Here is a 24,560-nt window from a genome sequence, read left to right as displayed (position 1 = left end):
CTTACACTCCAAACCCAAGCTTAATATCTTCCTTCTAGATGGCCTTCTAGTCCTATTGGAAGCTCTCTGAAGCCCCCCTCGACAGCTCCTCTCCATAAGAGCAACTCCTGGGGACACAGGGTCCAATGGGCAGTAGCTCTTGGAAGTGACTGAAAGGAGTCCTAACAAGCCATTGGGTCTGCAGTGTAGCTTCTTGAGTCAGGGCCATTCCAGCATGGTTGCCTCACCCCATGGTTTGACAGTATGCTAGCAGAGGCCAGAGTCTGGGCTAAGCCCCATCCTCCCATCCTTCCAGCCTTGTAAGTTCTGGGACCCCAGGACACATACAGCTTCCCCCACCACAGCCCGCCAAGCATGGAGAACATCAGACCCAAATGGAAGGGGACAAATGGTTCTCAGATGTCAGGAGGAAGAGTCATCCTGCACAGGAAAGCAGGTCACAGATGGCTGCAGCCAGCCAGGATCTAATGAAGTGGCAGTGGTTTGGGGCCTCCAGGATTCAGTATGGGAAGGAGGGGAAGGTGAGATGGGAGAGGGTTAACTGGCAAGGTCAACAAATTAAAAAACATCTATATATGTATCAGTCTATATATCTGTAAATTAAACGTGTTTACATTGAATCTATACAAATTAATACATAAACAATTAAATATGTGTATGTATGGGTGTCCTCCTCTGTGTGTTAAAAGTACACATATCATGCAATTTTAGGAAATAAATGCAGGTTTGGAGGAATTAATAAAACTCCTTTCTAAGCCGGCAGGGTTGCTTAGACAGAGGGAAGCTGAGCTGAACAGAACCTGAAGATGCAACCTTTTCATCATCAAAGTTGGGAAACAGCTGAGAGGCAGATGAGCTAGGCAGTTGGAAATAAAAATATCACTGCTATTGTGATTTTCAAATGAGTCACGGCATGCCAGCATCCCTCTGCATCCTCTAGAGTCCCTGCAGCATCCATGCTGCAGTCCAAGCAGGAAGTGAGCAGGGCCCAGGTAAAGTGCTGGCAGCAAAGAGGCAGAGAATTGGGGGTGGGGGTGGGGGTTGGGATAGACCTTAGGGGAAGAGATGCCAAGACTTCGGTGGATCAATCTGTAAGGGAGGCAGAGGGAGTTCAGCACAACCCTAGGTTCGGGAGTCATTGGCTAGGATGTGGAGAGCCTGAGGAGCAACGGCCTTAGAGAGCTCTGCAACTGGGTCTTGGGTCTCCTAGGCTACTGGGGAGGCAAGGATGGGCTGCATTTGGAGAGAGTGAATTTCACCTTTCTACAGGTGTACAAACCTGCAAATTGGGGTTAAAAGCATGTGTCAACGATTATTCTAGAACGTGCTCTGGGATTTATGAGAGAAGATGGGGAGAGCCAGCTTGGAGGCTCCTTTCCCCTGAGATGGAGTGTGCAGGTTGGCTGCTTAGACAGAGAGAGGCTGAACTGGGCAGACCCGAAGATGCAGGCAGAAGGGGTAGTGGCCTGTGATAGGAAGTCCATACAGGGCCAGGTCCAGGCTATGACTGATTCTTTCCGTTCTAAGTCATTTGTCTTAATCTCAGATTTGTCAAATTAATTAATCATCCTTCAAAGAATATGATTTTTTATGAGTACATTATCATCAGATGACAAATAAGTGGCACATCTCCCAGGCTGTGTATACAGATGCGGAGAAGTCACTCAGGCCTTGAATGTCCCAGCCCCCCTTAGCAGCATATCCTATGTCCCAGTGTTCACGGTCCTGGAATTTTAATGGACTCATGACTGTCTCTTCATTTGTGGCTCCGCTCTGTGCAGTACAGAGCAGTGGTAGACTACATGAGCTGTGTAACAAAATGCTGCTTTCTGAGCTGGATAAATTATTTAATGGTGCTATGCCTCAGTTTCTACATCTGTACAATAGGCTAATGGTTGTACCTGCTCCTATTTTTTGTGAGAATTAAATGAGTAATGTGTGTAAAGTTCTTAGCACACTGGCATGTAGTCAGCACTTGGTAAACATGAGCTATTACTTCTCATCGGTTTCAGGCAACTTTTACACAATTCCAAAATTCAAAGAAGGTGAGATTATGGAAGTTTTTGTTTCATTCTTAATTTACATATGTATATGTATAGTTTTTTGTTTGTTTGTTTTGAGACAGGGTCTCAGTCTGTCACCTGGCTGGAGTTCTTTTTCACAATCACGATTCACTGCACCCTTGACCTCCCCGGGCTCAGGTGATCCTCCCACTTCATCCATCTGACTCACTGAGACTACAGCCGTGTGCCACTAATTTTTGTATGTGTTGTAGAAACAGGGTTTTATCATGTGGCGTAGGCTGGTCTCGAACTCCTGTGCTCAAGCAACCCTCCTGTCCCAACCTCCCAAAGTGCTGGGATTACAGGCATGAGCCACTGTGCTCAGCCTCGTTATATATTTTTAAATAAAGTTTTTATTTTAGAACAGTTTTAAACTCATCCAAAGGTTGAGAGCATAGTTGAGAGAGTTCTTGAATGCTCCACACCTGGCCTCCCCTGTTATTAACATCTTTCATTGGTATGGCACACTTGTCACAATTTAATGAGCCAATATTGATACATTATTATTGACTAAAATCTACACATTATTTGCATTTCCTGTTTTTATCTAGTATCCTTTTTCTGGTCTAAGACCCCATCCAGACCACCGCATGACATTTAGTCACAGCGTCGCTTTAGGCTCCTCTTGATTGTGAAAATCTCTGAAACTTTCCTTGATTTTGACGACCTTGACAGTTTTGAAGAACTCTGGTCAGGCATTTTGTAGATTGGTCCTCACTAAAGTCTGTCTATTTTTCTCATGAAGATAAATTTCTTTTAAGCTAAGTTTAACATAAAATTGATTGTAATTATACAAACACCAAGTGTTCACCAATCTTTATTGTTGCTCATAAAATTAGCCAGATAGCTGGCAAATCCCACTTAAGTTTGAACTGGGTAGGCTCAGTAAAGAGGAAAACTTTTGCTGTGTAAATAATGCAAAGCAGATGTTTCTAATGAGTGAGGGGCTGCTTTGGTTAGCATCACGCAATTACCATGTGCTTTAGGTAGCAACACAGTCTGGGCGAGCACCTGGGGCTCCGTGCAAGGCAGGGTAGATTGGACACTGCTGTCTTTCCTTATCAAGAGATCACCAGTTGCCTGTGCTCACTCTGCAGATAGGAGCTCCTGGTAGCGTGCTCTGAGCTCTCAAGAGAGGTGGATCAGAGCTGCTCATTATTTATCTTAGCAAAAAAGGAACCATAAGGAAGCTTTTACAATGTGGTTCTGATCTTTATCCTGTTTCCTGAGTTTAATTTAGGAGATGGCAACAAATTGTGAGTCAAGCACAACTGCTGACTGGCAGAAAAGAAATTGAAACCAGGTCCAAGAATCACCCCAAACATGTTCTGATGGGGTATTTGCAGCCAGCAGCAAGCGCTCTGCTATCGACTCACTCCGAGGGGCAGTATTTTGTGGACTTCTTCCCACAGCATCCAGAGGATGGGGCTGTGGATGGTGCTCCTATCCCCTCCGTCAGCCTTCTGAGGTCTGCTCTCATTGATGGCTCCTGCTCCTCCTGTCAGGCCTTGACCTGGGGTCCTTCTGTCTGGATGGAAGTGGCACTGACGAACGTAAAGAAACGGTCGGTCTCAAAACGAAAATAAGACACAATGGAACAGGAGAAAACCTTCTCAGAGGATGGCGGCAAGCACCTGTTATACCCTACGGATACTTTACTCATGTAAATTATATCTGCACTCGTAGCCTAGCTTTTGTAGACACAGCTGCATGCATTCTACCAACCCACCATGATGGTCAGTGTGCCCCTTTGTGGATGGAATCGTTCCTTCTCACAGTTAAGAGTGTGGACTGTAATCCAGCTGGCTAAGGTCTAATTCCTCCTGGCCTATTGCTTACTATCTGTGCGTGACCCCTGACATGTGACTCAACTTCATCTTTGTTTTCTTATTTGTAATGACGATGATGGCCCTAGAGGGTTGCTATGACCTCCCAAACAGTTATTGCACATGAAACACTTGGAGTAGTGTCCAAAATGTGTAGGTGCTCTATAAATGTTCCCTCTTCTAAAGTACGGTATGAGACACTGTGGGAAAAAACACAGAAGACATAGATGTGGCCTTAACAGAGGAAAGCACAGGCAAACAGTGTAAGTGAGTGCTGCTTTTGAAGTGTGAACAGGGTGCTGTTTGATCCCAGGAAAAAGAGAAAATCACAGTGGCCAGCAGAGCAACATCTCTGTCTGGACACAAAGGAGTTCGTTGGTCAGAAAAGCAGACAGGGCATCTGGCACCTGGCAGGGTGTCTGGCACCTGGCATGACAATGCCTGGAGGCATGAAATCATGTGGCAAGCCGGGATGGGTAAGGACATTGCTGTGTGCAGTGCTGCGGCTGAGTAGAAGGAGGGTCAGGAAGTCTATGGGGACAAAGAAGGTGCTCACGTGTTCAGTCATTTGGTTGTCTGGATTTTGTGAAATCAGTTTTCTCTTTCACAAAGCGAGTTGCAGAAAGACAATAGGCAATTCTGTGAAATGGAAGTTGTGAGATGTGGAGGGAAGATCCAGGAGTTCTAGTGCTCATTTAATAGGTGTTCTAGGAGGAGGGAGCAGACAGAGCAAAAAAAGGACAGATCAGACGAGAGAACACAATTTACCAGAGCTGCCGAAAGACATTAGACCTTGGCTTCGAAGGAAGGATCTGGTGAGTAATTGGCCCTTAAAAGAAAAGAAGTAGGTGAACTCCACATTTATTTAGATCAACTCCTGAGGACCCATTCCCGTTTATACTGCATACAGGACAAGAGAGTTGAAGCAGGATGTGACAATCTTACTGTGCTGGGAAGACAGAGGTTGGGGCTTGAAGCCATCACAGTGGCTAGAGTTTAGGGGAGCAATCCCAGAAAGGAAGTAACTTTTGATTTTGGAAGAGACCTCAACCCTGCTTCAAAATTCCCCTTAAATTGATGGCTGACTCCTAAACTAGGCATGCACAGAGTGAAATGCCAAGGGGCTCAGTGGAAAACAACAGCTGGAAGGCTTAAAAAGAGCTGAGCAGAGATTTCAGCAGCTGTCCTGCCATTGAGAGACAAAGTTTGAAGTTTAAATCCTGCCAAAGTATTAATAGAAGGACTTAGTGTGATGCTTAATTGTATGTATCAACTTGGCTGGGCCACAGTGCCCAGATATTTGGTGGAACATTATTTTGGATGTGTCTGTGAGGGTGTTTGTGAATGAGATTCACATTTAAGTTGGTGGACTTTGAGTCCACCAGAATCTAAGAAAACATAGAACAAGCAGATTGTCCTCCATAACTTGGCTGGGACTCATTTAATTATTAGAAGGTACGGACAAAGCAAAGCCCGAGCAGGAGGACTTCTGCAGCCTGTGGCCTTCAGGCTGGAACTGCAACCTCAGCTCTTCCTGGGTCTCTAGCCTGCTGGCCCAAACTGCATGTTGTACTTGCCAGCTTCATAATTGTGTGAGCGAATTCCTTAAAATAAACCTCTTTATACACACACACACACACACACACACACACACACACACATATCTTGTTGGTTCTGTTTCTCTGGAGAACCCTAATATATTTGGTAAGCACAGCTTGCTTCCCATGGAAACCAAGACTAGCGGTTGTGCTCTAAGACCAGAGACAGAACTGAAATAGACCCAGCCAACACAGCCTGAAACCAGGATTCTCTAGAATCAAGGTAACTTACCAGTGATGTCACTTGCCAGACTAATGATTTGTGCCCAGGCCTTAATTTTAAAGGTGACTGAAAGACCACACAGACAGCTCATGTCATTGAAGGAATAATTTATTACAGTACTTATATTTCCTAAGAGAAGGGGACATACCATGTCCCATGAGACCACAGGGAGGAAGCACCAGGTTGGTCAAGAGGCAGAAAGAGCTAGAGAAAAGCATGGCCCAGAGCCTTTATTGAGCTTTCCATGGTAAAAGCAAGGCAACAAAGAGGAAGCAACTTAGTACTGGCTAGTGTGGATAGGGTTGGTGGGCTCTGGTCTCCAGTTGTCTGAGAGACTGGCCCTGGGTAATTTAGGGCAGGGCAAATACTGACTTGTGTGAGAGTTAGGTAAAGAAGGTGGTTGGGGTACACACTCAGGATTAAGGAGAAAGTTTGGGATAAATTTTTTTTTTTTTTTCAGAGATGGAGTCTCACTCTGTCACCCAGGCTGCACCCAGGGTTCAAGCAATTCTCATGCAGGTGCGTGCCACCACTCCCAGCTAATTTTTGTATTTTTAGTAGAGAGGGGGTTTCATCATGTTGACCAGGCAGACCTCAAGTGATCCGCCTGCCTCGGCCTCCCAAAGTGCTGGGATTAGAGGTATGAGCCACTGTGCCCAGCCAGTGATAAGATGTTTCAGGCACATAGGGAAATTGGACTGCAGGGCAGAAATATACAACAGTAGCTGTTAGTTTGGCCCTGTAATTAATTGATGCTTAGTAGACAAATACAGAATCTAAGAAAACATAGAACAACTAAACATCAACACTCTTCAAAGGAAGATAACAGAATCCAGAGTTTCTATAATGTATCATCTACAATGTTTAAAGGAACAATACCAGGCAATCAAAGAAGCAGGAAAACATGACTCTTAACAAGAGAAAACAGACAATAGAAGTAAACCCATGATAATCCAGGTGCTGAAATTAGCAGTGAAGGACTTAAACAATTATTATAAATATATATATTTTTTCAGGTAAAATGAACAGAAAGGTGAATAGGCAAATGGAAAGTATAAAAGAGTCACATGGAATTATTAGACTTTAAAAATGCCATATCTAGCCCAGGTCTTTGCACTTGCTGTTTCTGCTAACTGGAAAGCTTTTTCTCCAGATTCTCAAACGACAGATCACTCTCTCCACTCAATGTTCTTCCCCAACATCATTCTGCAGGGAGACCTCCCCTGAGAACACTTCTTTAGTTGTATGTTCACTTACCATGCTGTATTTATCATGAGGGCACTTATTGCCACTGGCATTATGTTATGTATTTATGCTTCTATCCATCTATATTTTTTCATCCTCCACAGTAATGCCAGCTTCTTTAGGACAAGGATTTTGTCTTTTTCACTGTCAGGACAGTGCTGGGCAGAAAGTAGGTGCTTAGTAAACATTTGTTGCTATTCCATTAAAAATATCCAAACAGTATAAGCAACTATAAAAAATATTTTTATAGAAATAATTTGACCATCCAGATAAAATGCATTATTTTCTTCCCAAATTTAAATGACTATGTTTGCTCAAAAAGAAGTTGGGCCTGGATGTGGTGGCTCACACCTGTAATCCTAGCACTTTGGGAGGCTGAAGAGGGCAGATGACCTGAGGTCAGGAGTTTGAGACCAGCCTGGCCAACATAGTGAAACCCTGTCTCTACTAAAAATACAAAATTAGCTGGGCATGGTGGTGCGCACCTGTAATCCCAGCTACTTGGGAAGCTGAGGCAGGAGAATCACTTGAACCCAGGAGGCAGAGGTTGCAGTCAGCTGAGATTGCACCACTGCACTCCAGCCTGGGCAACAAGAGCAAAACTCCATCTCAAAAAAAAACAAACAAACCAAAAACAAAAACAAACAAACACACACAAAAAAACAAAAAATGAAAAAAAGAGATTGGGAAACTAGTTAGGATAATTACCATAGGTAGTTAGTGCCTAAATCTTCATCACTGAATCTCTATCAATTCACTGTCCCGCTAACAGTCTAAAGCAATATGCTTTCCCACATGCTCACCAATGCTTTTTGCCTTTTAAACATTTTGCTATTTTTTTCTTAATTGAAATCATTTCCAGTGATTTACTCAGTCTTTTGTTGCATGCCATTTCTAGTTTTTTGTTACTGTAAAACACATGTAACAAAAATTCTTGTGTATATTATTTTGGCACAGACATAAGAATTTTTCTAGGGACAGATAGAATTTTTACTCCTAAAACTGCAGTTTGCGTGTGGCATGCCCAGTGTAAAAGAAGTCTGAGCATTAGTGTTACTGGGGAGCCTGGTCTCCAGGGCTTCTGGAGCACTGACATTGGAACGGAAGCACATTCCTCTCTGGCCTCTTTGAGTTTACACCTCAGGTTTGGCTCTGATTGTGCCAAGCTGGTCTTGGAGACAGAGAGGTCAGAGCTGCTTCTGCTGCTTCTGTGGGTGAACTTGGTTGAGAGAGCCCCCAGATAGGAGAGCAACATGGACAGAATGAACTGTGAGACCAGAAAGGCAAACAGGGTAGCAAGGTGGTGAAAACAAGCTAAGATTAGAGATCAAAGCCAGCCCAGTGTCTGAGTGAAGTGAAGGTGGGGATGCTGCGACCACAGCCATAGGCACAGGTATATGTTAGGCTCAGGGGTCCGTGGGTGTTGAGAGAGTCAGCGGGGGAGAGCCAAGGTGCATTCATTGCTTTTCTCTTTCTTGGGAGTAGCTCGCTTAGAGATGGCTTTTATCCCCACTACCTGGGTGAACAGATATGGAACCAGCCTTCAATCAGGATAGGAATCTCTAGGAGCAACAGCAGGCACTGAATCCAGAAACTCTTAGCTCTCCATGGTGGTCATGGATCTACTATGGCTCAGCCCTGAGGAGTGAGCAAAGCTGTAGACAAACATATGCAGGGTTTTATGCCCCTGAACCCTAGGGCGCTCCTCCTAAAAAAAAAGCCCAAGACCACTGACACCACTTCCTAGGGAAGGAATTGGGCAGAAGAGCTGGTTGGCAGGAAGGGGATCTGCCTTCAAAAAGAGTTTCCATAAGTTCCAAGGGAGTGAAGCTTTGTAGAAAGAAAATAATGTCCAAAGAGGGATTGTTTGGGGAAGTTTTGCCACTTAAAACCCTCACTAGCCCTTCAAGGAAAGATAGATTCCAGCCAGGAAGGGCATGAGATGATCTTAGGCAAGCTAAATGCACCTTCTTTCAGTGACTTTCTAAATGGGCATGGTAATGACTCACCCAACATTAGGGAAGAGATGGTAAAAAGGGGAGGAAGAAAAGAACAAAATCAGAGGGTGGTGACAGGAGGTGACTTTGACACCTGGAACCTGCAGGCGGGGGCAGGTCACATTCTCAGACATCACCTGGGGGCTCAAAGGGAGCCCCTCTTCCACTACTCCATTCTGAGTGGGGAGCCTGTGCTGTCATCTGAAAGCCGTGAGGGAGAACATTGCAAGGTCATATTTAGGCCCAGGCCAGTTGAGAAAACTTGTGGGTGTACTGTAACTTCTAAGCTTCAGCGATTGTCCACAGAACAAGTGAGGCATTCTGTCGCCCAAAAGGAAACATCTCCTCAATTAATGATAATTTACAATATGTGCTTAGCATTTCCCTGGCACAGTTTGAAATAACCACTGTAGACCTGCATTCACCTTTGCAGGATGGAGACATGGTAATACCAAGTCTGGGCTCACACTGGTTCTTTATGGGGCTCTGCTGCTTAGAGGAATTGATGGATGGCGGTGGCTGGAAGAGCTGTGGGCTGGGGCAGGTGTCCTGAACGGGGGAGGGCAGAGGGAGGCACTGGGAGGGCTCAGGTGGGAACGAATGAGGATCTGGCTTGCTGGGATGGAAAAAGCCTGCACTCTGTAGATGGACATGGGCCTTTGGCTTCGACGCCTGCTGCACAACTCAGCAGCTCTGTGACCTTTGAGCAAATTCACCTGAAAAATGGCAAAGAGGGGTTCAAAAATCATCTGCTTCAGGACTGTCATACTTGATGATGTAATGAAATTACCACCCCATTTAGAAAGTCACTGAAAGGGAACGGTTTAGCCTGCCTGTGGCAAGTCATGTCCATCCTGACTGGAATCCATGTATTCTTGAAGGCATATGTGCTCTGCACCTGGTTGGTGGTAGGTAAATGCTGACTGTTTTCTGTTCTACAACCATGGGGCTAAGAAGACAGTTCTGGGTGGGCCATCCCTCCCAGCAGCTGGAACAGCTAATTCAGGTCTCAAGTGTCTGAAGCCTCAGTCATACCCAACTTCCCCCAAAAGGGTTGGAATTCTTGGCCACACTCCCTGGGGCAGTCCCCATAGCTGGAGAGGCTGCCCTGGCCTCCCCCACAGACCCTCTCCAGCCAAGCCCGCTCCTAGGGTATCTCATCCTGAAGCCAGGCCTGGAGCTTGCTTGCCCAGCTGGCTTTGATCAGGCTCACTCTGAGCCACATGTCACTGTCTTCATCTGTTATTGTTTATGTTTCCTTGCAAACAAATGTCACATCTTTCCCAGGAACCTCTTCTCAGCCAGTTAGGTTTTAACCCCTTGTGGTCAGAGGCAGGTTTCCACTCCTCAACCTAGCCTGAGATCCAGGTCTCTCAGCCTGGATCCATTCAAGGGATCCAGGCTGAGAGACCTGTCCAGGGGACTGGCGTGGAGCATCTTAGGACAGAGTGGCCAGGAGTCATGGGGCTTTGTAAAATCTTGCTGTGGGCCTATACGTTTTTTTCCAGCCTCATTTAACCTTTAAATAAAGCCAGAAGTAATTTATTGCTTATTTGCTTACAGAATTATCATAGAAACATATTAACAAAAGGATGGGAATCTCTTTTTCGTACAAAGAAATGTTTCTAAGGTTTGTCATGTAAAATTTCAGACTTTACATGTGTGTATGTATACATGCATGCATGTTCTAGGTTTTATATAACTGGGATTATTTGGTACATGCTTTTAATCATAATATTGTGAACAGATTTTCCCATGTGCTTTATTCACTACATTGCATTCCATTGTTTAGTTGTTCCATAATTTACTTAACCTAGGAGTTCTCAAACTCTAGCAGGCACCAGAATCAATCCAGGGAAGGCTGATTGAAACACAGATTACCAGGCCTCACTGCAGAGTTTCCCAACCAGCAGGTCTGCCTGCTGTGGGAACTGGGAATTTGCATCTGTAACAAGTTTCCAGGTGAGGATGATGCAACCAAACCAACTTAGCCCAACCTCCACCTCAGGCACTTAGGTTGCCTCTGAGTTCACTCTCATACACAATGCTGTGTTGAACATGGCTGATGAAAACGGGCTAAGAAAGGCACACTTTTAATTTATTAAGGGGTCAATTTCTAGAGGTAAGATTGTCAAGACAGATGGTACCATAGGTTTAAAGTTTTTGCTACCTATTGCCAGAACATTAGTTTCAATTTATTTTTCCAACAGGGGACACCAGTTCTTGACCTCATGTTGATTTAATTCTTGCTTTTTTTTTTTTTTTTTTTTTTTTTTTTTTTGAGACGGAGTCTCGCTCTGTCGCCCAGGCTGGAGTGCAGTGGCCGGATCTCAGCTCACTGCAAGCTCCGCCTCCCGGGTTTACGCCATTCTCCTGCCTCAGCCTCCCGAGTAGCTGGGACTACAGGCGCCCGCCACCTTGCCCGGCTAGTTTTTTACGTATTTTTAGTAGAGACGGGGTTTCATCGTGTTCGCCAGGATGGTCTCGATCTCCTGACCTTGTGATCCGCCCATCTCGGCCTCCCAAAGTGCTGGGATTACAGGCTTGAGCCACCGTGCCTGGCCAATTCTTGTTTTTCTAATGAGAAGTGCCCACCACATCTAGCTAATGTCACTGAGAAAGCTAGGTTCCCACTCTTAGAGCTGTGTGAACCCAGGAAGCCTCCTCATCTGTTTGAGGCTCAGTTTCTTCATTTATTAAAGGGGAAAGAACACTGCTTTGCCTGCCTGTCTGGGCTGTGGTGAGAACCATGAAATGATGGTGGAGCACCCTTCCTAAATCGCGACTTGTATTCTGAAAGATCAAAACAAACACTGCTGTATCAACTAAGACAGACACCAAGGTTAAGGAAACAAAGTTGCCTACAGGTTAGGGTTCAGGGCCTGGCTGGCATGGGTAATGTCTATATTCCTATGGCTCCAAACTCCCTAACAATGGCACTATCAGACCCCTCCCAAGTCTGATTTACAACCCAGTCACTACAACTCTGATTGGGCAGAGGATGCCCTTACCAACATTCTTTCTTGATAAGCAATTGCAGACCTTAAGCCGTTTTCAGCAGCTTACAGAGGCTGTGCACAAATTGTCTTTGTGTCCTATGGTTCACCTTTTGTCTTAAAAAGCCAAATTCCACCTTCTTTTAATGCTAAAACCCTGCCCCAAAGTGAACATGGGATGTATGTGACATAGATGTTTACCCACTGTGCATGCACTTGACTCTCCTCATAAATATGTACAGCTTTCCCCCCCAAACCTGCTGCATACATAGGATACCAGCCTTGTGAGCCGTAAAACCCAAACTACCCTTCCCCTCTTTGAAGAGACAGCATCTTGGTACTTGCCAGAGACTGTCTCTTTACAGTTCACCAACTGCTATCACCAATAATGATCTCCTTTTCACTATTTAGTGATCCTGGTGGTCTTTTAGATGACAGACTCATGTACAGGTGGGAGGGTTCTGAGCATTTCCCCGACCGATTAATATGAAGCCCATATGGTGGGAACTGTTCTAGAAAGTTAGCATTATTGGGGAAAAGGTTGCTTGAGGGCTTATCTGCACAGCCACAACTGTTGGCTCAGGTCATCGCCTATGGGAACCCCCAGTAGTGTAATGGTAAGTATTCAACCACTTGCTCCTGGTCAGGGAGGGGTAAGCCCCTGGTTTTAGCCTTTGCTTATTACCATGGGGTAAATACTCCCACCAAGACCTCTAACAAGCTGCCACTGTGTCTTAAAATACAGTAAAATAATTAGGAATTGGAGTGTTTGAGTTTTTATTACTTTCATGTTTAATATAATTTATTTAATTATAAGTTTATACTATTTTTAATTTTGATAATGGCTGTGTTTAACAACTGGCTTGCAAAGTTCTTGAAAGATTTAACAACTGATTCTCATTAGCAAGTACAAGCTGGCCCCAGCACACTACTAGATGTCCCTCTTGGCCATAAACTCATTAAAAATGTAAGTCACTATGTCATTCTTGTGGAGGAAAGGTTACACTAGTTATATTGACTTTCATTTTTTACATGTGACTGAGGGCTACACATTGATAATCTGAGTTAGTTGGATTCCAAATGTTTGACACTTATATTTTAAAATAGTCCTAGGCTTCCCAAGGATTGAACTTTGGGGTCCTGCTAAGACATCTGGTGCTCACACCACGCAGCCAAACTCTCCAACACACATCTCCCGTCGAGACAGGCCTTGCAACATGGGGGAAGCAGGCTTTGTTTCCAGAAGCTCATCAATGAGGTCTTGAGAGATCAGTTTCCAGTTGCTGCTATTCTGCCTTTTAATTTTCTTAGTTTGGCTTTATTGTGATCGATTTAATTTGCTGTGGGTTGGGTGGTGTAACCTACTGTGTTGCTGCTCCTGATCGCATCACTGCCATTTGTGGCCTGAAATTTCCCAAGAAGCCAACTTGAATATGTGAATTCATTGTGGTTCAGATAAGAGCAATTTACACCGCTTTCACTAAGGCAGGTAAATAATAGAAAAAAATAACCTTTTGGTTTGTTTGGTGATATTTTACTGTAATGTATCATGACCTGTGAATTTGTGCTACATAAATAGCTTAATAGATGCTGTTTCCAATAAAGTAAGAAGCATTTGCTGAGTTATCTTCAAAACAGGAAATTATTTCAAAAACACGAATCAAAATTTAAATATGCAGATGCTTATAGTCCTGTCTTGCAAAAATAATTCATATTTTCTCCCCTCTCATTTTTGTCATATTTGTTGAATTCCTGAGAGCCAGGGTGGATTTGGGAGAGTTTCTGAGGAGAACTGCCTTTCCCTTAGAAGGGAGCCCCAGCTGACTGCCTGTTTCACACCATGGCTAGCAGGTCCCTTTCCTCCCTGGACATGGATGGCCATGGTGCTTGCTAGTCAGGTGGGAGCTACACTGCTCGGCCATCCCTGGCCACTCCGTGTTGTGCTGCGGGTGTGCCAGCTCAGTTCCGCTCCACTGAAGTTATTGCCTCTGAATGTGAGATAGTCACGTGAACGTGCTGGTACTTGGAGCAGTGGAGGATTGTTTGAACCAGTCCTCCATATTAGAGCAAAGCTCACAGGCTTAGAGCAAATCTTACAGGCCTAGGGTGTGGGGTGTGTGTGTGTTTGTGTATTTGTGTGTGTTGGGGGTAGGGAGGTGTGGTGGGGGTGGCAGATGGGGTGTTGGAAACCAATGCCCCAGCCAATGTTCAGTCGGTCTCACTGCACTGCAGAGGGCATGACTGAATGGACTGCTTCCCCTCTGGCTGCTAAGCCTTGGCCTGGGGCCTTTCTTGGAAAGTTTCCTGTGGGAATTTGATATGGCCTGATCCAATCTTCCCAGAAGTTCTCCACCCTATGCAGACTTTATTCCAGGAGGGCCAGGGATCCATTCAAGACTTTGGGTGTTGTGCAGGAGAAGGGACAGTTGCTGGCCTCCTCAGGACACTGGGATCATCCATTAAACAATTGCATCATCTCTCTGTAAGACAGGCTGGGAAGAAGTATCTTCAACCATGCCTTTGAAATAGCTATTCCAATTGTGGGGATTAAAATAAATCATCCCAGCTCTGCTCAGGAGTTATCTGTGAACGTATTTGCTGCTTTCCAGTCACAGACATCCATTAGTCTTGGATGTGGGCTAAAAGGAACATGGAATCAAGCACAGCACACTTTGACATCAACATGACTCACTGTTGGCCTCTGGGTCCTGGGGTCTCACCCTCACACACTTAGACATCAAGGTGACTTGCTGCTGGCCTCTGGGTCCCAGAGGCTCACCCTCCAAGTCAGAGCTGTGGGCCATACTGCAGGAAAGTTGGCTCAGTAGAAGACAGGAATGGTTCCTGAGGGCTGTGTCCAGCGTGGCCTGTGGTCAGCCCATTTTGGACATAGAGGGAAGACCCCTTTCCCTAGAGCTCCCACCGTGGCTCTCCAAGAACACACACAGGACGTGGCCAGTGCTGGAATCTTGTGGGATTCTGGGCTCCTGAGTCACGTGCATGGCATCCAGCAAGGAGTCTTTCCTCTCAGCTGAAGCTGCCCTTCCAAGGGAGTGTGCATTGGAAGAAGACGCTTCTGCATTCAAAAACCGTGTTGAACATTCACAGCCCTGCTGGGCCAGAGCTGAGCAAAATGCAGCAGGCTCTGGGCCAGGTGGGGCTCTGGGGCCTGGAGTACAGCCATGCCACACCTGAGGACCCAGCCCCAGGGACCGGCTCCCTCCTGGTTCCCTGATGAGAGGGAAGGCCTAGGCTATTTGTGTGGGCACCCTGAGGTGAAGGCCAAAACCCGAGACAGCGCCAAACAAACCCGCCAAACGAGCAGCCTGTTATTATGTCTAAAGAAAAACAAAAGCAAAACTGCCTTTCCCATTTGCTTGGGGGAGCTGAAGAAGAGTCCTCCGGATTACATTTCCCTGTGCCTGAGCTGAGCCTTCTGTGGTCCACTGACTCACTTCTTTTGAAATAGTTACAAGAAGCAACAGAAAATGAACTCAAAAGATAGTACTTCCCTACTCCACTTCTCAGTTTGTCTGATAGCTTTTGGCACTTTCTCTGCAGCCCAAGCACAGGATGAAGTCATCCCTAAGCCCTGAGGACTGACCTTCACAGGGAAAAATTCCCACTCTGAACACCACCAACCTCACTCTATGCAAACCTGCTGCGCAGCGTCCGGGCAGCTTCCCGCTTCTCCCCGGCCCTTGGGTGTTAAATCTGATAATAGGAGAACTTTGGGAGGGTGGTAAGGCACCTGCTCCACTACAGCAGCCCCACTTTCAGTGTGGAGAGAAGAGCAGGAGCGGTGCCCACTTGCAACACCTTTACACAGTGGCTCTAGCCACAGAAATGCCACGATTAAGACCGAAGCACCACCCCTTGGCAGGGTGGACAGACTATTTCTGGACTCCCAAGGACCCCAGAAGGAATGATGTGATTCTCCCCACAGCCCAGATCGGGACGCAAGCCAAGCTCTGGAATTAGAAGTGAAGAGAGACACGGCCTCTCTGCTTCCTGCTGTGGCTGTGGCCGCTTTGTTTCCTGTTAGCCTCCTCAGCTGGGAAAAACAGAGGCTGGGAAGAGTAGATTTTGGAAGAAAAGACTAGAAAATATTCCAGGCCTCTTGGATGAGGTTTAGGACTCGCATGTAATGTGTGCAACGAACTGGCCAGGAGTCAGAGCTCCAAGAAAGTGCTGCGTTGGTCCTTTTGGGAGTTTGCACACCAGCCCTGTTGGCTGCAGCAGTGAGGCGTGGAGGTTCCTGGCAAGGATGGAAAACCCACTGGAGAGCTGCAGGGGGATGGGTGGGAGCCATGTGTGGGTGGTCTCAGCTGAGTATCTGCATGGAGCAAGCAGAGCGGCTGGGGCAGAGGCTCTTCCCATAGATGGAAGCAGCCCAGAGGCCACGTGAGTGAGGAGGACAATCGCTCACCATCGGAGGGGCTTCACTCCAAACTAGCCCCAGGGAAGTAGCTCACAGGAAACATCAGAGCAACCTGGCCACGCAGCCCTGCCCCCAGGCCTGAGATGAAAGGCTGCTTCTCCCCTAGCTGTCCCACCCAAGGCTCATCGAACCCCTCTGAATTGCCAAGCTCCCTATCTCTAAGGGGAGTTCACAGTGTGTAATTTTTCAGAGGATTAGGAAGAACGTTTATAGATTGTGGGGAAAGAAAGACCTGACTCAGGGACTTTGGAAAACATTGGGCCCCAAATTGTAAAGCTTTTGTCTTTACAAAAGCAACTGTATGTAAACATTGCAATCTAGTAAATTGTTTCCTATGGGGTAAGGATGGGAACCATCCTCCCAAGTTGTCCTGGGAAAACCACAGGGCTCGCCTGGCCCCCAGGTTTCCCTGACTGGGCCAGGAAGATGCACAGAGCACAGATACTGGTCAATGAACTAGCTCATTAGAACATATTTACACATTATAGGGAAAATCAAAGTCCATTGAATTACCATGGCCTGTAACAAATTGCCCCAGAAACTAGTGTGTAAAACACCTTTTTTTTACGCTCACAGTTTCTGTGGGTGGGGAATTCCAACAGTGCACAGAGGGGAGGGCTTGTCTCTGCCTTGTGATGTCTTGGACCCAGCTGGAAGACTTGATGTCTGGGAAGCAAAATTATCTGAAGGTGTCTTCACTCACACACTGGTGGTTGATTGAGACCTTTGCTGGGGCTGCTGCCTGGAATACATCTATGTGGCCCCTCCCTGGGGCCTAGGCTTCCTCACAACATAGTGGCTGAGTCCAAAGGAGAGGGGAGACAGAACCAGGAGGAAATCACATCTTTTATGACTTGGCACTGACAGTCACAAAACATCACTCCTGTGCATTCTGTTGATAGAGGCAGTTACCAAATCCACCCTAGTTTAGGAAGAGGGACCCTATCATGCTATCAGAAGAGCATGTGGGTTGTGATATAGACTGGTGTGGCTATGTTTGGAAAATTCGGTTTCACACAGCCCCACCTAATCTTTCTCCTCTTTCTTGAGGTCAATGTTGTTTTCTCTTGGGTGTGATAGTTTCAGATCTCCTCTGTGCCTTTTGATACATAGACAATATAGATTTGGTCAGCGCTTTTGGGAGAGTGTGTTTAATTTTTACACAAGTGGGGCCATCTATGTATTCCATGTATCTTGTGTTTTCATTTAACATGAATTCATTTATCAGTATGTATAGATCTCTTTCTTTTTATTGCGGTGTAGTATTCCACAGTTCGGTTATGTTGTAGTTTGTTTATTTTGATGGATCTTAGGAGTGTCTCCTGTCTTTATTTCTATTATACACAATGCTGCAATAAATATTTCTCTAGGTGCTGTTTTATGCACATAGCACATAATGTGACTGTTCCCTAGGAAAGTGATGATAGATGATAGTAAACTGCCTAGGAAGCACCTGCCCACTTTTAATTTTAATGGGTACCACCAAACTTTTTGAGAAAGGTAAGGTACACTGTTCCAATAGAGAATAAAAGTGTTCATTTCCTTATGTCCTCACCAGCACTGGGTATTGTCCATCTTTTTAACTCTTGCCTATCTCATGGGTGAAAAATGCTATACTGTATACCACACATTTTTAAGTTGTAGCTCCCTTATTACAGTGGGACCCAACATCTTCTTAAATGTTTATCAGCCATCTGTATTTCTTCCCCTGGAAACTGCTTGCTCATTTGCTTTTTTTTCCAGTTCCACTGAAAAGCAGAGGAATGCAAATTAAAACAGTGCGTTTTTTAAAGCAGTGAAATTAGAAAAGATGACAAAGATTCTCAATGCTTGTGAAGATTAATATTAAGTTGAGAAAAACCACCTTGTAATTACAAATGTTAACATATTTTGTTTCTACACATTTTTCATTAAAACATAAGCTCTGAACCATTATGAAAATATTCTTGTTTTACATGAAGTGAGACCAAAGTTGATTAAAAAAAAATAGCAAATATAATTTTTCAGCATCATTTGTTGGCTGAGTCTCCTTTCCTCTCAGACTTGCTGTTTACTTTGCTGCTTAACAGTTCTCCATGATGTCATCTCTCTCTGAACTGCCTTCCATCCCCCAATGACCTACTTATTTTCTGTGCTGGCTGCCTCCTCTTGTTTTTGTAAGTCAAGTCTTTGTATTTATTTGTTAAAAAAGGATGCACTTACCCTATTTCCTCTTTTAGCCAGGGGACATAGTCTCCTGTTTAGGTCAGGTGTGACTTTCATGGCTCAGTAGAGCACCATGGTGTCTTCCTCCACACAGTGGCCTCACATTCTAGAGAGGAGGATATTCCTAGGTGTTGGGTGTGTGTGGGGATGTTGGTGTTGCTTGTGGAATACTGGGATTATTTTTAATCCATCACCTATTTGAACTGTTTAGTATTTGGGATTCAAAGGAATAGAGTTGATGAGACTGACCAAGGGTGGGAAAAGACTAGCCACAGAGGGAAGTGGTAAGAAGCTTGTTGGAGGAAACGAGTGAAGTGCTAGGGTGTTACAGAGCAGAGAGATGGCAGGTGAACATTTTATCAGGCTGATTGAGGCTGAAGCATGGTTTGTGCAAATGGAGAAGTAAGAGGCAACTCCCAGAGTCCTCGTTGGAGAGAACCAGCCACCTTGGAACTGCAGAGATCCAGGGAGCACAGAGGAGGCAGCTCCCAGAGGGAGTAACGCCTTTATCAGCCCAACGTGTTCATCAGCTGTTTACTCATTATTTCCTGAGTGTTTGTTAATATGTAAAACATTGCTCTAGATACCAGAGATATAATGAGATGGAAGGAATGAAGGAAGTCCCTACCCTCCTAAGCTTACATCTAAGGAGGAGAAGACAGATACAGGTAAACCCATGAGATACACACACAGACATTATATAGAGCCTAGGGTGGTAAATGCTATCATGGAAAAATAAAGCAGGGTAAGGTGACAGAGAGCTGTGGGGCCAAAGAAGGCTCTTTTCCTGGGGGTGCTAGGCAGGCTCCTCTGACCAGGTGATGTTTCAGAGGAGACCAGAAGGAGAGGGAACCACATAGGAACCTAGGGAAGAGCCTGGAACAGGCACAAGGAAGAGCAAGTGTGAGAGCCCAGAGCCCATGAAGGGAGGATGCCGGACGCGTCCGGGAGCAGTGAAATGTCTGGAGTCACAGGAACTGAGCAAGGGAGTGAGTAGAGGAGAGTGGAGGGGTGGGGTTGTGGAGGGCTGAGGAGCCTAAACAAAGTCAGTGTGGGCACTTGAGACACGGAAGAGAAGGAGAGGTTTTCCACATTGGGAAGCAGGGTCATTTGATGTTGGCTGATGACTGTATGTATGTGAGCCTATGTATGGTTTATTAATCTGGCATGAGTTTGTGTGCATGTATGTGTGTGTGGTTAAGTAAATAGGTGTGTGAATTTGTATGTGTGAGCATGTTATGTGCCTATGTGAACACATGTACATATGTTTATGTTACTGTGTGTGCCACATGTATTACAGTGTGTATGTCTATCTGAGTGACCACGTATGTGTTTCTTTGTGTGTGAGTGACATAGTTTGGACATGTGTCCACTTCAAATCTCATGTTGAAATTTGATATCCAATGTGAGAGGTGGGCCTAGTGGGAGGTGTTTGGGTCACGGGGACAAATCCCTCATGAAGGGCTCAGTGCCATCCTCGTGGTAACGAGTTCTCAATCTTAGTTCCGTCAGAACTGAGTGTTGAAAAGAGTGCCACTTTCTCCACTCTCTCTTCCTTCCTCTCTTACCCATGTGATCTAAACACACCTGCTCCCCTTCCCCATCTGCTGAGAATGGAAGCTTCCTAAGGCCCTCACCGGAAGTAGATGCTGGCACTACGCTTCGTGTACAGGCTGCAGAAACATGAGCCCAACACACTTCTTTCTTTCATAAATCACCCAGCGTCAGGTATCCCTTTGTAAGCCACACGAGTGGACTAAGTCAGCAGTTCCATGCATGCTTAAGTGTGTACAAGTGTCTCTGTGTGTGTGTTTTTATGTGAGTCTAAGTAGTTAAGAGTATGTGTGTTTTGTGTTTGTGCATGTCCATGATAATACACAAGACAGAAAAGGTCCCATGGGGAAATGAGAACATGTTGGGAAGCCTCTCCTGGTATCCAGGCTCAGCCTCTGCCCTTGCCATGGGTCACAGAACAGACCAGTGCCATCGATGAGGTCACACAGTAAAACTAGGATCTTAGCGACCATGGGGAGCTCAGTGTCCACTCTGGCTGGGGCCAGCTGGAGGGCTTCAGTACAGCCCCAGCCAACTCTCATTGAACAGCTGGAGCACTGAGACCCTGGGCACTCATTTCAAATCATGAAACGCCACTTCACGGACCACAGGGGAGAACAGTCACCCACCGATGGGACCACCCTCAACTTGACCAGCCCTGAGTCCACTGAGGAGAGTGTGGAAGTGTTCTGGCCTGGTAGGTCAAAAGAAAGGCCTGGAAGGTCAGCCAGCTGTGCTCCCTGGGAAGGAAGCCCTGATGGGAAGGGACAGTGCCAGGTCGCCTCCTGATACTGTTATCAAATGGTTGTGTTGACCATAAACGTAGATGTGGAGGGAAAGGAAATTGATATTTATGGGACACTTGGTATGACTGAGGCTGCTGTGAGTACATAAGGTGTTTTCAGGGGATATGAGGATGAAAATGTAAAATATTTATAATTATGTATTTATTTTAATGTGTATTTGAGAAAACAACACGTCAAATTCAGCAGCGAAATAAAAAATTCCTTTATAACAAAATGATGAAAGTTAATCTAGATCATCAATTTGAAGACCACTAGGATGTGTCTGTGGGCAGCATCTAAGTGTCACACCAGCTCTGGGGGCCCAATGGCTCCACCACTCATTCAAACTCCGTGCCTCTGTTTCCTACTCTGTTGAATGGGAATCCTAACAATATAATTTCTTAGGGTTGTTTTGAATATTAAAGGAGCTAACACTTGGCAAGCACTTCCATGGCGAGAGGGACACAGTAAGTGTTGAAGGAGATGGTGAGATGGTCCCCTCTGGGGAAGGTGAAGACAGGTCACAAATGTTGAAGAGGACGGTGGGTCTGGGTGGCTTGGCCACATTTAAAACACATTGTTTTTTAAATGGGCTTTATTGAGGTGTCTTTTATGCACACCAACTTCAGCAATTTTAAATGCACAATTTAAAGAAGTTTGACACATGTACATTTGTGGAACCATCAACACAATCATGATAAAGAAGATTTTCAGAACTCCTAAAAGTCCCCTTGTGCCTTATTATGGTCAGTCTCCCCTCGACCCATCCCCAGCTCTGGGCAACCACTGAGCTGTTCTCTGTTCCTAAAAATTTGCCTTTTCTAGAATGTCATCTGAATAAAATCATATACTACATGGCCTCTTTTTTTCTTTTTGTTCACATTCTCTCATGACTACACAGCCTTTTTAATTGGCTTCTTTTATTTAGCATAATGCATTCAGGATTCATCTGTATTGTTACATGTCTCAGTGGTTCATGGATTTAACAGGTTGCATCATATGGATGCACCTCAGTCTGCCTACCTATTCCCCAGCGGATGGTCTTTTGCTTGGTGATTAATACATTATTTGATCCTTATCATCATATCCCTAATGTGTATATAACTGTTATTCACCATTTAATGGTCTTTCTCAGTTGAGTCAAGGATTTGGTGATTGCATTCATACATTATTCAATCATTACCGCACCCTATGATGTAGGTATTATCACCATCTTCATTTTATCAGGATATGGGCAGAGGGGGCGGTGTCTGCCCAAGAGCTCCCAGAGCCTGTACCCTTTCAGAGTCTGCAGCTCCTGAAGGTAGATGTGGCATTGATCCCTTGGGGGGCACTGATGACAATGTCCTTCTGCTTCTCAGGGACTATACAGAGAGAAGGGTCGTCCCCACGGCCACGGCCTGCCATTCCCCGGGAGGAGGGCCTCTACTTCTCTGCCAGGGCCCAGGGGATGCTGGTGTGGAGCAGCTCCCCATCCTCAGAGTCCTCCGAGTACCAGTCCTACTCCCAGTACCAGTCGTGCTGCTCCTGCATGTGCGACGAGGACAGCGCTGCTCCGCAGAGTGTGTGTGCCTTCTACACGCACGTGCAGACCGTGCAGGGTGTGGCGGTGGCCTGGGAGACCGAGACCGGCTTCGAGCCGGTCAGCCGGAAGCCCCGCATCCATGAAGCCCAGTTCATCAAGAGGCAGAGGCGGAATGGCTCCTCCTTCGAGATGGCTTCCAACACCGATCTGCGCTGGGACCTGGAAGCCTGCAAGAGCAACTGCAGCCCCGAGCCCGAGGACACAGAGCTGCTGGAATGCTGCCTGCAGGAGTTGCGGTCGCCCCCGGACTGGCTGGTCACCACCAACTACGGGCTGCGCTGCGTGGCCTGCTGCCGGGTCTTCCCCTCCCTGGACGCTCTGCTGGAGCACGCCCAGCATGGCATCCGGGAGGGCTTCAGCTGCCAGATCTTTTTTGAGGAGATGCTGGAGAGAAGGCGAGCTCAAGGCCAAGCACATGACCAACAGCTGGAGGAGGAGCAGAGTCCTTCAGACAACAGTGAATGTTCCTGGCCCCAGGGTGAGGTGCTCCCAGCACAGCAGCAGGAGAAGCAGTGAGCTGGAGGGGAGATACTCACCCCTGCCCTCACCTCCAGTGCCTGGGACTGCTCCTTCCCCAGCCAGCAGTATCAGAGCCACTAGGGCAGTGAGAGGGGACCAGGATCTGGAGGAAGGAAAGGCATGGGGTGTAGAGCAGCGAGGGCCAGGTGCCTGGAAGGAGCCCCCTTCCTGTCCTGGGCACAGCATCTCCACCAGGGCCCATTTCAAAATCCAAACCCAAACAAGAGGGCTTTGAGTGTTTCTGATGGCGGGCACAACATCTGAAACCCACAAACGCATGGCCAGAGGGATTTCTATTTTTGCCGGTGCATCAGGCAGGTCCACACTTGCTAAGTAGATGTGGGTCACAGGACAGCCAACTGCAAATGACTCTTCAGCCCTATTTTTTTCACTGTTATGAATCTGTCATATGCCCTAGTTCTATGTCTTATGTTATTGGGATTAAACTTGAATAACACAAAATTGAATGCAGTGAATAATTGAGTGAACATGCTGTCATATTGGACACGTGGGAAGTTGCCATTTCCATAGGCAAACACCTGGAGACAGGTAGTTTCTCAAGGTAGAGCAGGAAGCTGGTGATGTCCTTCCTACCTATGAGTTCATCTATGTCAACTACACATTTTTAAGAGTTGCCACGAAATTCATCTTCACCCTTCTCCCTGTCTCGGGGGTCTGCATTCATTCAAGAAAAATTAATCGTGGTCCACTGTGTGTTTGACATGCTGATGGAAGACATGCTCCAGCCTCTGTTGCTTCCGGTGAGAGACAGTTAGAATGGGCAATTGCAAGGCAAAGGGATGAATGCCATCAAGGAGGTTTGGGGAGCCTAGATGAGGGGCCCCAAGTTCAAGCTGTTTGATCAGGAGAAAGAACTTTCCAAAAAAGATGATGCTCCCAGGGGCTTAAAGGAAAGGCTAGACCAGGGTTCCTCAATCAGCACTGTTGATCCTGCATGCTAATTATTTGTTACGGAGGCTGTCCTGTCTGCTGCAAGATGTTTACTGGCCTCCCTGGCCTCTACCCATCCGAAGCCAGCAGCATTCCCTGCCCCACAGTTGTGACAATCACAAATGTCTTCAGACATTAACAGATATTCCCTAGGGACAAAATCACCCCAGGTTGAGAACCACTGAGCTAGACAAGAACAAGGCCACGAGGAGAAAAAACAGACATGATACATTTGGGGAACTGCTAGCCACTTGATCTGGCTGGAATGCTGGGATTATTTGTCTCTCATATAGTTTATAAAGATGTGCCAGGCACTGAAGTGACATGGGGAATAAGTGAACAAAGGGAACAAGGCAAACATGGATGCTGCTCCGTGGAGCTTATAGCCTGAAGGCATGCATATAAAATAATTACGAAAGTTTCCATTTCATGACCTAAAGTGTCCTGTGTGGCTGGGCCTTTGCTACCTTCTCCACACCATCTCTTAGCATTCTGTGCCTCACTCACTGTGCTCCAACCACATGGGCCCCTTTCTTTCCTTAAAGGATTCGGGTGTTCGTGCTTCAGGTCCT

General features: G+C 46.1%; 1 protein-coding gene and 1 long non-coding RNA gene across 2 annotated transcripts; one reads left to right on the top strand and one right to left on the bottom strand.

Moving 5' to 3' along the window:
* Positions 1-2,862: 2,862 nt before the first annotated feature.
* LOC105547372 lies at positions 2,863-17,180 on the bottom strand. Its single transcript, XR_001007217.1, has 3 exons — positions 16,947-17,180; positions 13,314-13,428; positions 2,863-3,607 (listed from the first exon to the last, which is right to left on the bottom strand). It is a non-coding gene; the product is annotated as an uncharacterized LOC105547372 (long non-coding RNA).
* Positions 17,181-20,631: 3,451 nt separating this feature from the next.
* Positions 20,632-23,499, top strand: FAM170B (family with sequence similarity 170, member B). Its single transcript, XM_011990947.1, has 2 exons — positions 20,632-20,845; positions 22,295-23,499. Exons 1-2 carry the CDS (start codon positions 20,734-20,736, stop codon positions 23,032-23,034), a joined length of 852 nt encoding a protein of 283 aa, XP_011846337.1. The 5' UTR covers positions 20,632-20,733; the 3' UTR covers positions 23,035-23,499.
* The last annotated feature ends 1,061 nt before the right edge of the window (positions 23,500-24,560 follow it).

This window comes from Mandrillus leucophaeus, unplaced genomic scaffold (assembly GCF_000951045.1).
Source record: "Mandrillus leucophaeus isolate KB7577 unplaced genomic scaffold, Mleu.le_1.0 Scaffold388, whole genome shotgun sequence".
Classification (NCBI taxonomy): Eukaryota; Metazoa; Chordata; class Mammalia; order Primates; family Cercopithecidae; genus Mandrillus; species Mandrillus leucophaeus.
This window is presented reverse-complemented; position numbering and strand designations above follow the sequence as displayed.

Excerpts from the sequence above, each read along its gene's own strand:
- FAM170B (XM_011990947.1), top strand. The coding sequence starts at position 20,734 with ATGAAACGCCACTTCACGGACCACAGGGGAGAACAGTCACCCACCGAT. Across the intron at positions 20,846-22,294 it reads TGTGGAAGTGTTCTGGCCTG|GGACTATACAGAGAGAAGGG; the intron begins GTAGGTCAAAAG and ends TCTGCTTCTCAG.